This window comes from Amphiprion ocellaris, chromosome 2 (genome assembly GCF_022539595.1).
Source record: "Amphiprion ocellaris isolate individual 3 ecotype Okinawa chromosome 2, ASM2253959v1, whole genome shotgun sequence".
Classification (NCBI taxonomy): Eukaryota; Metazoa; Chordata; class Actinopteri; family Pomacentridae; genus Amphiprion; species Amphiprion ocellaris.
Genome location: NC_072767.1, coordinates 20,632,151 through 20,644,742, shown reverse-complemented (window position 1 = coordinate 20,644,742; position 12,592 = coordinate 20,632,151). Strand labels below are relative to the sequence as shown.

Below are 12,592 nucleotides of genomic sequence, written 5' to 3'. Positions count from 1 at the left end.
CAGCTCCGGCCTACCTGAACTCCCTCATTCAGGTCTACAATCCTGGTTCCCTGGTGGTGGAACAAGTTACCAAACTCTGTTCAATCTGCAGAATCCCTCTCAGTGTTTAAGAAAATACTAAAAAGCCAGCTCTTCACTGAACACCTTTGCAGTTAACAGACTGCAAAAAAATAAATAAATAAAAATCCTATCACACCTGCACTGCCTGTAGACACTAAGGTCCTGTTGTCACATTTGAACTTGTTTCATGGCTCTTATCAATGTTTTTTTCTCCTGACTAGATCCTTGTTTGTGTTGTGTCTACTCTCAGATGTATGTTGCTGTGGATAAAAGCATCTGCTGAATGAAACTGTAGCATTGTAGTGAGTAATACCTTAACAGAGCTGTTTCATAAGAGGAAAGCTGCAACAATTCAAAGACTAAGTCACAGTTACTCAGGTACAGTAAACATCTTTCACCTTGTGCTGTTTTAAAAATATACTCCAGCAGATTTCAAACTTCTTTATTGCCCCTTTTACTTCCTTTACTGACCAAACACCTTTCATGTTGAGATTTTACATTAAAAATACGCTTGAAAATGTATGTCATATGAGTTTTGCTCTCTTTTAGGCAGTTAATGCTTCTGGTTGAGTCTCTTCTGATATTTCTGGTGTCTACGAGTCATTAGCAGATCCACCAGAGACATTTCCTCCTCTTGCCTTTTCAGATCGGAGGTAAAATTATGTAATTATCTAGATATCTATTTTTTTTTCACAAAGAGATAAAGAAAATGATAAGAACCATGTGAATAGCCTGTTTTTCTTATTTTCTAGCCCCTTTATTGTCTCACAGCCCCTCATGAGATCTAACTTGTGAATCCTGGAGGAGCCTGAATCAGAAATTGACAACCACTGAACTAAATCCCTGAGCTGTCTCACATGTATACTAGGTGGGAGAGTTTCTCCTAAAAAAGGTACATATAGTAATACAGTTTTATTGTGTCAGATATCATTAGTCACACAAGTGATTTTTCTGCAGAATTGATACCGTAAGCATGTTTTGCTCATAATACCACTGTACTTTAACTTAAATGTGGTTTTTGAAGATATTTACTTGCAACAGGTTAGTTTTAGATTGCTGTACTAGTATGTCTACAAGCTAAATGATCCTAGATCCTGTCTTTCCATCAATGAGTGCGCTGTACTAAACTCCAGCGATCAGTATTTCAATATATGTGTTATGTGCTGCTTCCCTCTAGTGTTCACAAGGAGAAACACATCAAGAGACACATGAAATCTGAGAAATTCATTTCACCCATTCTGATCTCTGTTTACGGTTTATTGTTGTGCACTGCACTTGATTCTTATATACATCCTGTAATGGTAAACAGGACTGAAAAGAAACACATGAACGGAATTTGTACACAATTTAGTAATACTTGAACAGCCGACAGGCAAACACATAACATACAGTACTCCGTATCCAAATCTGATCACTTTCATACGTACAACTTCAAACAACACACATCCATTAACTACAATATAGAGGTTAGCTTTTTAACATAGCCGTAAGGTTGCAGATTCAGTCAGCGAGGGAGCTTATGAGGGTTACTTCACATGTAGGTCCTCAGTGTAAATAGAGCATAAACGCATGATACTACACACTTCTCATATCTCTTAAGTCACTGAACCAAAAAAAAAAAGCTGCTGTCACAAGATTCAGTGTTTCCAGCCTGAGACCCCAGTGTCTTGCTCAGGGACCCATTTCAATCGAGACACAAATTTTCTCCAGTTTTGTTGTGTGTCCTGAAGAAAGAGCGCTTTACAGCAGTCACACACTCTTTTCTTACGCTGGTCAGAGTTCAGTCAACATCCATAATGCAGGTGAACAAACTGGAAAGCACGCAGGGAGGAAGAACTCCAGTGAGGGGAAAAGACAGTTGGATGCCAAACAGAAAAAATGAAAGTATCATCGTTCATCTTGCCGTGAGTGAGAGCATGGAAACGGCAACTTTGTAAAAAAACTGAAACAGTTTGTACACATGTGAAGGCAAATAGTCTGCTCAGCTTGTATGTAGTAAATTATTTTTAAGCAGAATAAAATGGGTTTAATAATGATCTTATTAGCATCCTGTGAAAATCTCAAACCTCTCAAAGAAATTGATAATTATTTTATATATACTTTTGGTTTTTGCATATGTTTTCCTCAGGACTTCATCCTGTGAGAGGATTATTAAATACTTTTTACACAAGGAAACAGTTGATGAGTAAGTTTCCCTTCAACATCGATCCAATGCAGAAAGAAATCATCATACTTAGGAAGAATTACACCACATCAATGAAATTATATGACGAGAGATTTATGTTCACATCTGTTAGGTTGGATTTAAACTGTTAGAAACAGCACCTGCTCTTGAAAAACTTTGAGCCACGAGTGCTGCACCTTACTGCTGATATGAAATGGTGCCGGGATTACATGTCCAAAAGCTGCATGCTGATCATAAAAAAAAATCTCAATGCAGTGACAGGAATGTCTCACAAAAGTAAACAAAATAAATCAAGTAATCAAAAGGAAAACATGTTGTAAATCAAAATTTTGATGAAACCATTGTGATATCAGCACATACACTGTACATGGGATCAGCAAAGATATGAAAGAGTCACATGCGAGATCTGTGAAGTCAACTCAAATTTCTTATTGCATTGTAGTGACTTTGTGTTTAAACATAATGGCCCCAAAGTCCTGAACCTTTTTTCATCAACGTCTCACTGAATGCCAAAATGCAGCAGGTCTGAAAATGAAAAACGAGCTAATAAATAAATAACGACTTTCTTTCAAAGCTGCACCAAATAAAGTTGTCAGTTTGTGCTTTCACCGAGCTTCCTTGCAAAAATACTTCAGTTACCGTATGAGTGAGTATGCATGAGGCCTCGAGGTGCTTCATGTAAGGAACTGTACATGTGCTAATCCTAAAATATACAATCCTCAGTTCCTAACAGACGTGGACACACACAAGGCTTGATTATATCAGACACACCAAGGATTCCTACAGAACAACACCGTTTTGTTTCATCTGTCACACAAATATTGGGTCAGGAGATGGATTTTTGTTGTTTTTTTCCTTCTTGTAAAAAGCATTTTATTGCTTTTTTGAAATGTAATGCAGTTTTGCATTTTCAGTTATCCTCAGCAGACTACATTCTAATGGATATGAAAGCTATTCTGTCAAAATCAACAATTGCACTTTCTAAATCAGATAAATAGTTAATTTGTACCTCCTAGCAGCCTATTTTGATGAAATACAGGCTGAGCTTCAGCTAATTGTCGCTTCAGGGTACAGTAACTTGATGCGGCTGTTTTAATTCTCATTACTAGGAACATTCAACTGTATGAAAAACTTCTGATATGACAGAACTGATCATGGATTCGCACACTGTGCAAAGAAAAATCTATTTTGAAAATGGCTTAAATGCTGTAAAACGCTTGTTGTGCCTTTCAGACTACCCTGAACCTCAGCAGTCTGTTAAACGCCTGCTCAGTTTACTCCCTGATGTGCTTTTTTCTGCCCTCTTTTGATCTGTCTCCTCAGAATCAAACAGGTCTCTGTTTCCCAAGACGTCCTGACTTTGATTGGGTGGGTTGGTTTGGAACTCAGAACTCTCAACTAGGACGGACAGAGTTGCACCACATACATACAGCAGGTACACTAGAGCTACAGGGAGTCATTTGTTCAGTTACACTGTTATTCTGGGTACAGTTCTGGAGTATTTTGTCATCACTGATGTTTGTGGGTGTTTGTGGCAGGGAGAGAAGCTCGAGTCAAAGCACAGGTATAAAGGCAGATGTTGTAGGATGCGGCTGCAGTATGCTGACCAGAGGTGGTAACACTTTCAGAAATAGACGGCAGAATCGGCAGGGACGTCCTCTCCTCGCTCACCTCCTCTCACTCTGTGTTTAATAGAGAGGTTTTTGTCCTTGGCTTTCAAATTCTGACCAGGCATCATTTAGTTCCATGAAAATCATCTTGGCATATTGTTCATATGGTTGTCCTGTTGCCTGTGAAGGAAGAGAGAGAGAAGAAGCACAGCAGCTAAAACCCAGAAGGAAATCACTTTCAGACATCACTGGCATTTCCAAATTGGCAGAGTAGTGTTTTGCTTCTAGCAAAAAAAACAACAACAAAAAAACACCTGCTTTGACTGCAACCTGAAATTGTACAAGTCAAATCATGCCCTTAAATCAACAAGTTAGCAAATGCAACAGCAGCATGTCTCTTCTTGAGCAATTCAGTGTTGATTAATATTAAGATTGAGGTCAACCGAGAAGCATGTTGGCACACAACAGCAATGACCAACGGGTGACACCTGCACCTGGACAGAAACAGGTAGGTGACACAGAGGGTGTAGTCAAGACAGCCAACAGAACTGAAAACAACAAGTACAAGAATTCACACAATGGATTCTCAAATGAAAGCTGAGATAATTTAAACTGTAAAACACACATTTGTGTTCAGTGAAAAAAGCCTCTACATGCTCTGTGTTTTATTGTGTAGCTCTTGAGGCTGCACAGTGGCTCGGTGTTTAGCACCGTCACCTCACAACTAGAAGATCCCCGGTTCACATCCCGGTCTGGGCCGGGAATCTTTCTGCATGGAGTCTGCATGTTCTCCCTGTGCATATGTGGGCTTTCTCTGGGTACTCCAGCTTCCTCCCACTGTCCAAAAACACACTGACATTGATTGGTAACTCTACATTGTCCGTAGGCGTGATTGTTTGTCTCTTTGTGTAGCTCTGTGATAGACTGGTGACCTGTCCAGGTGTCCCCTGCCTTCACCCTAAGTCAGCTGGGATAGACTCCAGCCCCCCGTGACCCTAATGAGGATTAAGCAGTGTATAGACATTGGATGGATGGATGGATGGATGTGTCTCTCTTTCCTTAAACCCTTTGTTGTACTTGTTCTTTGTGGCATCTGTTGTAAAATATTTAAATGAAAATCACTTATTTTGCTTGGACTGAAAACTGAGTTAAGGTATTTTAAGTTTATGCTCTGTATTCGCTCGTCTCAGTCCTATTCTCAAAATGTCATAATGAGGACACTTAGCCGTTAATAGAGAACATGCAGATGGCTACAGATGTCTCAAAACCCCATATTGCTCATTCTTCTATTGTTCCCTTGTGTCTTGAGAATGAGTGCGAGACACTTGTGGGACAATCAGACTGCAGTCATACAATTAAATGGGATCCTAACAAGCCAATATTGAACTCTGGATTCTGCCCCTCAGCAGTGTGGAGACTGTAAGCTGGTCCATCTCCTCTCTTATATGTTTTTAATGAGTGTGAGGGAACATTCCGTACTACTGTCTTCCAGTGGATTACAAGGGAGAAAGCTTCTCTTCAGTTTCAGATATCTCAGGGATTTAAACTGTACTTGGTCCTCTTCTTTTTTACACAGTTAATCTGACCCATATAATAGAAGTTACAGCTAATTAAATTGGTAAAGCTCTCGTTCTTATCTTGACTGAACACCCCTCTGTTAAATTACTGGCTTTAAAAAAACAGTTGACTTTGGACTTTCTTTTAGCAGGGAGGAACTGTCTCAGAGGTTCAGTGGCTCTGAATATAAAGCAGTTGATGATATAATTAATCCCCTAGTAATACTGTTAATTCACAAGGTAACCATTTTGTATTTGACTGTATTATTTGTCCCATTTTTAGACTACTAAATTGTCACATTATTGAAGTGATAATTATTTTCACTGAGTTATTGTCTTTCTTTATATTTGTCTCACTTTCTATTTGTATATGTGTAAAAAATTTCTAGTTCAACATTAGTTAAAGAGCCCATATTGACCACATTTTCAGATTTCTAATTTATTTTGGGATCTACTAGAGTATGTTTACTTGCTTAAATGTTCTGAAACATTGTCTGCTCCAGCACATCTTCTCACCCTCCGTCTAACATGGTCTATTTCAGCTCCTGTCTCTTTAGGGCCTCTCTCCTAAAAAGCCTTAAAACCAACTGTTACCTCAAATCTACAAGTAGAGGCAATGAGGAAACTGCAAGGAATCTGCTCATTTTTTCTTTGAGAGCGTACAAAGCTAGCAGCTAGACAGGTGTTATGCAAATGTATTAAATGTTGAGATAGATAAGTAACAGAAGAAAAGTCAGAAAGACCCGAGTTTTTTTTGCAGGAGAGAAAAACTCCCTTTGTTGCAAACCTTTGCACACACAAATAAACTGTTACAGCTTATTTATACTACTATCCATAGTAATACTAAATACTATTAATACTAAAATGAAGAAAAAAACAGAATATGGTAGCACATGGTGCATTTATAAATAATTAACAGCTGGCTGCTGTGAGTCTGAACCAAATGACATTTTGATATGACAAAAAAAAAGTTGTTTTTACTCGCAACAAAAAAAATTGGTTGGAACTGAGTGAATATTAGTGGAGATTTTTTTTTTTTAAATGTTAAATTATAGATTTTTATTATTTATTATCTGCCAAATCCTATTAAAAATAAACAATTGTTGAGGCTTTAAAGATGTTTTAAAAGAAATGCTGAACTGTTAAGATTTAACACTGAGGGTCTGTTTTCAAAAATTCACAACTCAAAAAGTATTTGAGGATAAACTGTAGGATTTTGCAAGGTTCCATGTTTTAGGCAGACGTTTGTGCATGTTTTTACTTAAAAAAAATACATGACATGAACTGGGAAAAGTTCTGAAATCTGGGTTAATTGGCATGGAATTGACCTTTTGCTGAAATTGGGATCACTTCATTCTACATGTCTCATCGAAAAAATGAATAAAATAAACTGATTACACCAACCAGATTCTGCAATAAAATAAAATAAAGTAAAATATGCAACCATGAAGCATTTACTGACTCAGTTGTGACCAACAGTAAAGTGTCAAAAATACAGGGACTTTCCAGTTGAAGTGGGCTGAACTGCCAGAACAGAACAGGGAGGACACAAGTATGGAAAGAAATTAAAAATATGATTAGTAGAGCACCTCTGTCGCTCAACAAGTTAAGCAGTTGACCCATAAACAGAGACTATAGACCTGATACAGCGGTCATGAGTTCAAATCCAGCTCATGGCCCTTTGCTGCAGGTCTTCCCCCATTCCTCTCCCCACTTTGCTGTCTCTCTCCTTGCTAAAAAAAAGGCCAAAAAAATATATCTTTAAAAAAATATGCGATTAGTAAAATATCTATAGTATGATACAACACTTGTGAGCACTAGAAAAAAAATGGTGAACATGTTGATTCCAGTTTGTTAAACTGTTTTTTTTTTTTTTTTTTTTTTAAATAAAAACAGATTCAACTTTAATTTTTTCTTTCCCTTTTAAAAATAATTTATGGTATTATAACTTTTCATTAGTGCACAGGAGCAATTTTTTGAATTCTCCCTTTGTCTAGCCATCGCGGCTCTGTTTCCATAGAGGTGCAAGGATTTACATCGCAGTGAAAAATCAGCTTCCACTAAGTAAAAATGTGACAGGAGCAAAAAAAACCAAAAACATGCCCAAAATCTGCTTGGGGTTCAGAATGTAAAGTCTCCGTTCATCAAGTCATTATGTGTCTCACCTTATCTGGGTGAACGACCAGGACTGCTTTGCGGTAGACCTTCTTGACCTGTTCTGGAGTAACCAGGTCAGCCATGCCCACAGGCTTCCAGCGCGTCTCCCCCTCCCACAGCACAGTGTGCATGGTGGACAGCAGGGCACGGATGTTACGCTCCTTCCCCTCAATCCAGTCCAGAATCTGGGACACAGAGGGGGAGGCAGAGACGGGGAACCATTAGCAAGTGAGGACCAGATTTTAAACAATTATTAGCATAAATGCTTTCAGTCATTTTGGCTCCGGTGAAATGGCTTTAAAGGAGTAATTAGATGAACCAAAGTTTGGTCATGGGAGACCTACATTGGTCGCTTCATTAATTTTGGAATAAACAGAAAGGCTTTAACAGCCAAAGGTTTTGAGTACACTATCCTACTTTTGGGAATCACTGAACTGCTTCTGTTAAGCTACACTGGATAAACACAGATGACAACCACTCAGAGAGATGCTACAAAAGCCTAATTCTACCCAGGCGGAGGGGTGCAAAAGTTACGGGGCAAGAAAACACACATTATTTTCATTGGTATCAGAAAAACAGTCCCTGCCTTTAGTTTCTCAGGGTCCATCTCTTTGGCCATCTCCTCCTTCCTCATCTCTGCTATAGTCCTGGGCCCTTTCTTCTCTTTGGTCCCTGCAAAGCCCTGACCAGATAGCAGGTCATCAAAGTTGGCATGTGAGGCTTTAGGCTTGGAACCTGGCAGAGAGGCACACAAACACAAAGACAGAAAACATATTTTTTAGGCTGCTCAGTCACTTATCATTATACAATTAGATGCAATGTACTGAGAACAAGTGACAGATCAGTTCACATTGATGAATGAATGTGCCGGCAGCATAAAAATGGCAATGTGTTACAAATTGAGCCATCCAAGTGTTACATCTCTGCTCTGTCTCTCTAAATGTTTGCAAAAGAAAGGATTCCACTATTTTCTTAAACCTGCAATGATAATAAAACAAAAACTCCACTAATTCCAGTAGTCACCTTCACAATCCTCACATTTTCTTATAATTTAAGGATGGTTTGACAATAATAATAACAGAAATTTGGGATTTTGTTGGAGAAACTGTTCAATTCTTTCAATTAAGTCTTTTAAATGAATCCTGTCGCTTTAGTGCCACCTGCATTACATCTAACACACCGCAAATGATGAAATTCACAACTTGGCGCATAACCTCAATGTTACTCCACATCTTGCGCTCACCCATTGCAGCCTGTGGTTTGCCCCCTGCACTGGGTGAGCCTCCCCCCATTGCAGAGAAGCTGACATTATAGTTGGGTCGGTTTTGGGGCGATGTGTGGGGCATGGGGGTGTGGCTGGGGCTGGGCTTTGGCTGCGGAGTGGGACCCTGCCCTTGGGATTGCCATCCTCCACCGCTGCCGGCACCGGGCTGCCATGAGGGGAAGCTGGCTCCTGCCTGGGGCTGCCACCCTCCTGCGTGCTGGGGAGAGGGTGGCGGCCGCGATGGGGATCCCATTGGAGGGAAGGAGGGAGTTGTTCCAGTAGGTGTGGTGGGTTTGCTGGAGAAGCCAGAACCTCCTGACGAAAACAACAACAATTTTAGTGGAAGAGGCGGTGGGAAAAAATGACAAAGACGCAGGAAAATTGAAGTTTCTGACCTCCAAGGCTTCCCCCGAGGTTGCCAATGTCAGCAAATGGATCCAGGGTGTTTGGCTTGGTCTGGTGGGTGGGGGTGCTGTGGACTGAGCCTGTGGGGCTGGTAGTGGCTGACCGACTGCCCACGCCAAAGCCTCCTCCTGATTGGACCAAGACATGGTAATGAAGCACAGATTGAAGTACTAGATGAGCATGTCGTGCTTGTGTATTCGCTGTGTAAGTGTGAGTGTGTGTGGTTGGCGGTACCTGTGCTTGTGGTGGCAGGTCTGTTCCAGTCCCATCCTCCCATGGCGTTTTGCTGCTGAATGTTGACGGTTGGAGTGGAGGGCGGGACGGGGGAACTCCGACCTGTCCAAGCACGTAAAGGTTGGTCACAGACAGAGAACACAGGGAAAGTGAGCTGACTCACATGAACCTACATAACCTGTAATATCAGGGCTAAACCTTTCGAGGTGCTAGATTTAACTATCAGCTCTTGAAACCAATGTTGGAGCTAATATTGTCACCTAGACAGTGTTCACAGTAGTCTGAAACGTCCTCTATGAATTCATAAAGCCATGCGGGGCTCACGTTTCTTTGTACAAGCAATATTGTCAATTTGGTTAGGTATATGTTAACAATATAGATTGAGTAGAAGTAGAAGATTTGTCTTGCACTATTTGAAGTTAAATATTGGCTGCAACCAGTGAAAATGATGGATGTGGAATGGCTTGTGCTGGTGTTGAAATATCAAGCTGTGAAGTCTTGATGCAGGAGTAACCAGATGAGCTGTAAATACTTAACATATAGCATGCAAACTTACATATTGCAAAGCATACATTACAGCAGCCATATAAAAAAGTCATCGCTTTAAAAGTGAGTATCTAAGTAAACAGTTGGTGAAGCAAAGCTAAAAAAGTCCAGTAGCAGTCTAAAAAAAATAAAAAAAATTCCGGTTCAGATGGTAGTTTCAACATGAGCACAGATGCAAAGAGACAATCACGGTGTATGGCTACGTGTTAAGACAGACTTGCAAATACTATATGACATGCCTTACCCTGATTTAGGTCAGACTGTCGAAATGCTTTTATTACATCCAGAAAGGTGTTGTGAGACAAAGTGCAGCAGAGCAGCAGAAGCATGCCTTACCGAGGCCTGTGGGCTGCAGGGTGGGTGACGGTGAGCGAGCAGCATGCAGGAAAGGATCTGACTGGCCCATGTTACCTGGTCCGAGGAAAGAACCCATCATGTCCTGAGGCTTAGGCATGGGCCCCGCACCAAAGGGATCGAATGCTGAGGGAAATAAAACACCCAACAGTGTCATTATCTTGTACGGCAGGATGGATTTTTTTGAGTAAATTGTGTCTTCACCACTTGTACATTGCAAAATATATAGTGTCATTGGATTTGTTCTAATAAATCTGTATAATATGTCAGATTTTCCATGTGCCAGAAAGAAAACTACTGCACTGAGATGAAGTTAAAATATATTAATGTCAAGCATTTTTATTTCACAAGTTGCCTTTATACAGTAATCTGCAAGGATTGTTTTGCATGATTGTATTGTGAAGTCTCCAAATGACCATACATCTTTTTAAACCATACTGAAATATTGAGATTATTTTTTATGTTTTCTAAATTGCGACTGTGACTACATCCAAAGGTACATCTACTAACTACAGACTTAAAAGGAGGTAAAACTTTTGCAGTCTCTAACTGCACGTTTTATATTTTTTTAATTAATTGAAATTACTTGGTAGAAGTCAATTTTCAGTCTGACATAAGGAAGTCATTTTTTGGTAAATTCTTGGCAAAAAAAGTGAAATTAAATTGATTATGGTTCAGTGTTGAAAAGCAATAAAAGGGTAAAATTTCCAAGAGGGGTGAATGTTTTTTATAGGCCTTGTATATGATCGATTTCAGGTATAAACCCTTACGCTTACCTGCAGAGAACCTGTCGAACAACTGTTTACTTGGGTGAAATTGTGAATTATTTTGATTTGCTTGCAATATTTACATTCATGGTAGAATGACAATAGCTGTTGTATATTCTGTCAGTTCTGATATCAATGGATGTTTGATTCTTGTTAATTATGTGGAATGTGTATTGACAATGTGTACTGTTTGTATTTACTGTCAGGATAAAAACTAAATTCCACTGCATACACCAGCTACCACCTGTGTGTTGTTACTTGTTTCCTGATGTTTTGTTGTGCCTGACCACACACCCACAGTGTTCCTACCATTAACTAACTTCCTTACAGTCTTTTGTAAGCAAGTATTTTACAGCGACACAGGTTTTGTCGCCTAGTTTAGAATTTGTGTGTAGTATGTTTTCACCATATTGTATTTACAATATAGATTTTAATGTATTTTTGCTTTGATGAGCAGTGTGTGACAGCTTTACGTCCACTTATGCTCTCTTGAAGATTTGAAAAAAGTCAAATGTATATCCTCTAGTGAAACCTGAGAGATGCAACTGCAAAAGCCAGAAAAACATCCAGTTCCCTTGAGTTGTCAGACTATTGAACTATCATGTTGATATCAGTCTACACTGTCTTTGTACACATTTGAAGTCTGTTTTTAGGTTGCGTTTCGAATCGAATGTACTTTTGAATTTCTCACCTGGTGGAGCAGGGGAGGGACACGGCGAGGCAGTGTTGGGGGCTACTTTGTGCGGGGTGGACTGGGCGGATGAGGGTCCACTGGTTGGCTGAGGCGGGGCCCCGAACAAGTCCCCGAGGAGGTCAGTGGTTGCAGCTGTTGTGGGTGGGGGCTGAGACGAGGAGCACGGACGCTTGATCTCCTCCCCATCCAGGCCGAGAAGATCCACTTCCTCAGCGGGTGCTGGGGCGGCGGGCGTCGGGGCCGGGGGGTCGGGTTTCTGGGGGGCCGCGCTGGCATTGCTTCGCTGACTGGAGAGAGAGAGCATCTCATCGTCCGAGGGCTCGCTCTCCTCGCCGTGACCCCGACCATCTGGACCTCCATGGGGCCTGCTTGGCTCTGCAAAGAAAAGAAAAGAAAAGAGAGAGGCAGTCAGGAGAAAAAAGCATCCAAATTGAACAAAGCAGCAAACAGTAGACAAAACAAAGCAGACACATGGAATTAATTGGGTAGAAGGCAGACAGAAACACAGAGTAGTCTACAAGAAAAAGGGACAAGAGCAAAGTAGAGAAAAATGGGGAAATAGGCAGGTTATCACTGCTACAAGCACTGACTGTTCTCCTGCTACTTTGTACTATAAGGCTGCACACTTAGTCACAGTCTGCTAATAAATTCCAGCTGCTTGCTGCTCTTAGCTAATTGGAAATGTCTAAAATGTGATAAATGTCTATTTACAAGAATCCAATCAATAAAATATACCTTATCTGCATTTAAAGAAGCAACG

The 12,592-nt window shown here is 40.3% G+C and overlaps 1 protein-coding gene across 4 annotated transcripts in view; it reads right to left on the bottom strand.

Moving 5' to 3' along the window:
- Positions 1-1,302: 1,302 nt before the first annotated feature.
- Positions 1,303-12,592, bottom strand: part of dnajc6 (DnaJ (Hsp40) homolog, subfamily C, member 6) — a 49,004-nt gene continuing 37,714 nt past the window's right edge. For 3 of the 4 annotated variants that reach the window (XM_055018267.1, XM_055018264.1, XM_023290512.3), the window contains 8 exons: positions 11,830-12,207; positions 10,354-10,497; positions 9,472-9,573; positions 9,228-9,365; positions 8,812-9,147; positions 8,155-8,303; positions 7,577-7,753; positions 1,303-4,035 (listed from right to left, as the gene is read on the bottom strand). In XM_055018267.1, the coding sequence (XP_054874242.1) occupies positions 3,934-4,035; positions 7,577-7,753; positions 8,155-8,303; positions 8,812-9,147; positions 9,228-9,365; positions 9,472-9,573; positions 10,354-10,497; positions 11,830-12,207 (1,526 nt within the window). In that variant the 3' untranslated portion in view covers positions 1,303-3,933. The remainder of the gene's footprint in view (positions 4,036-7,576; positions 7,754-8,154; positions 8,304-8,811; positions 9,148-9,227; positions 9,366-9,471; positions 9,574-10,353; positions 10,498-11,829; positions 12,208-12,592) is intronic. The other variant, XM_055018266.1, reaches the window with a different exon arrangement.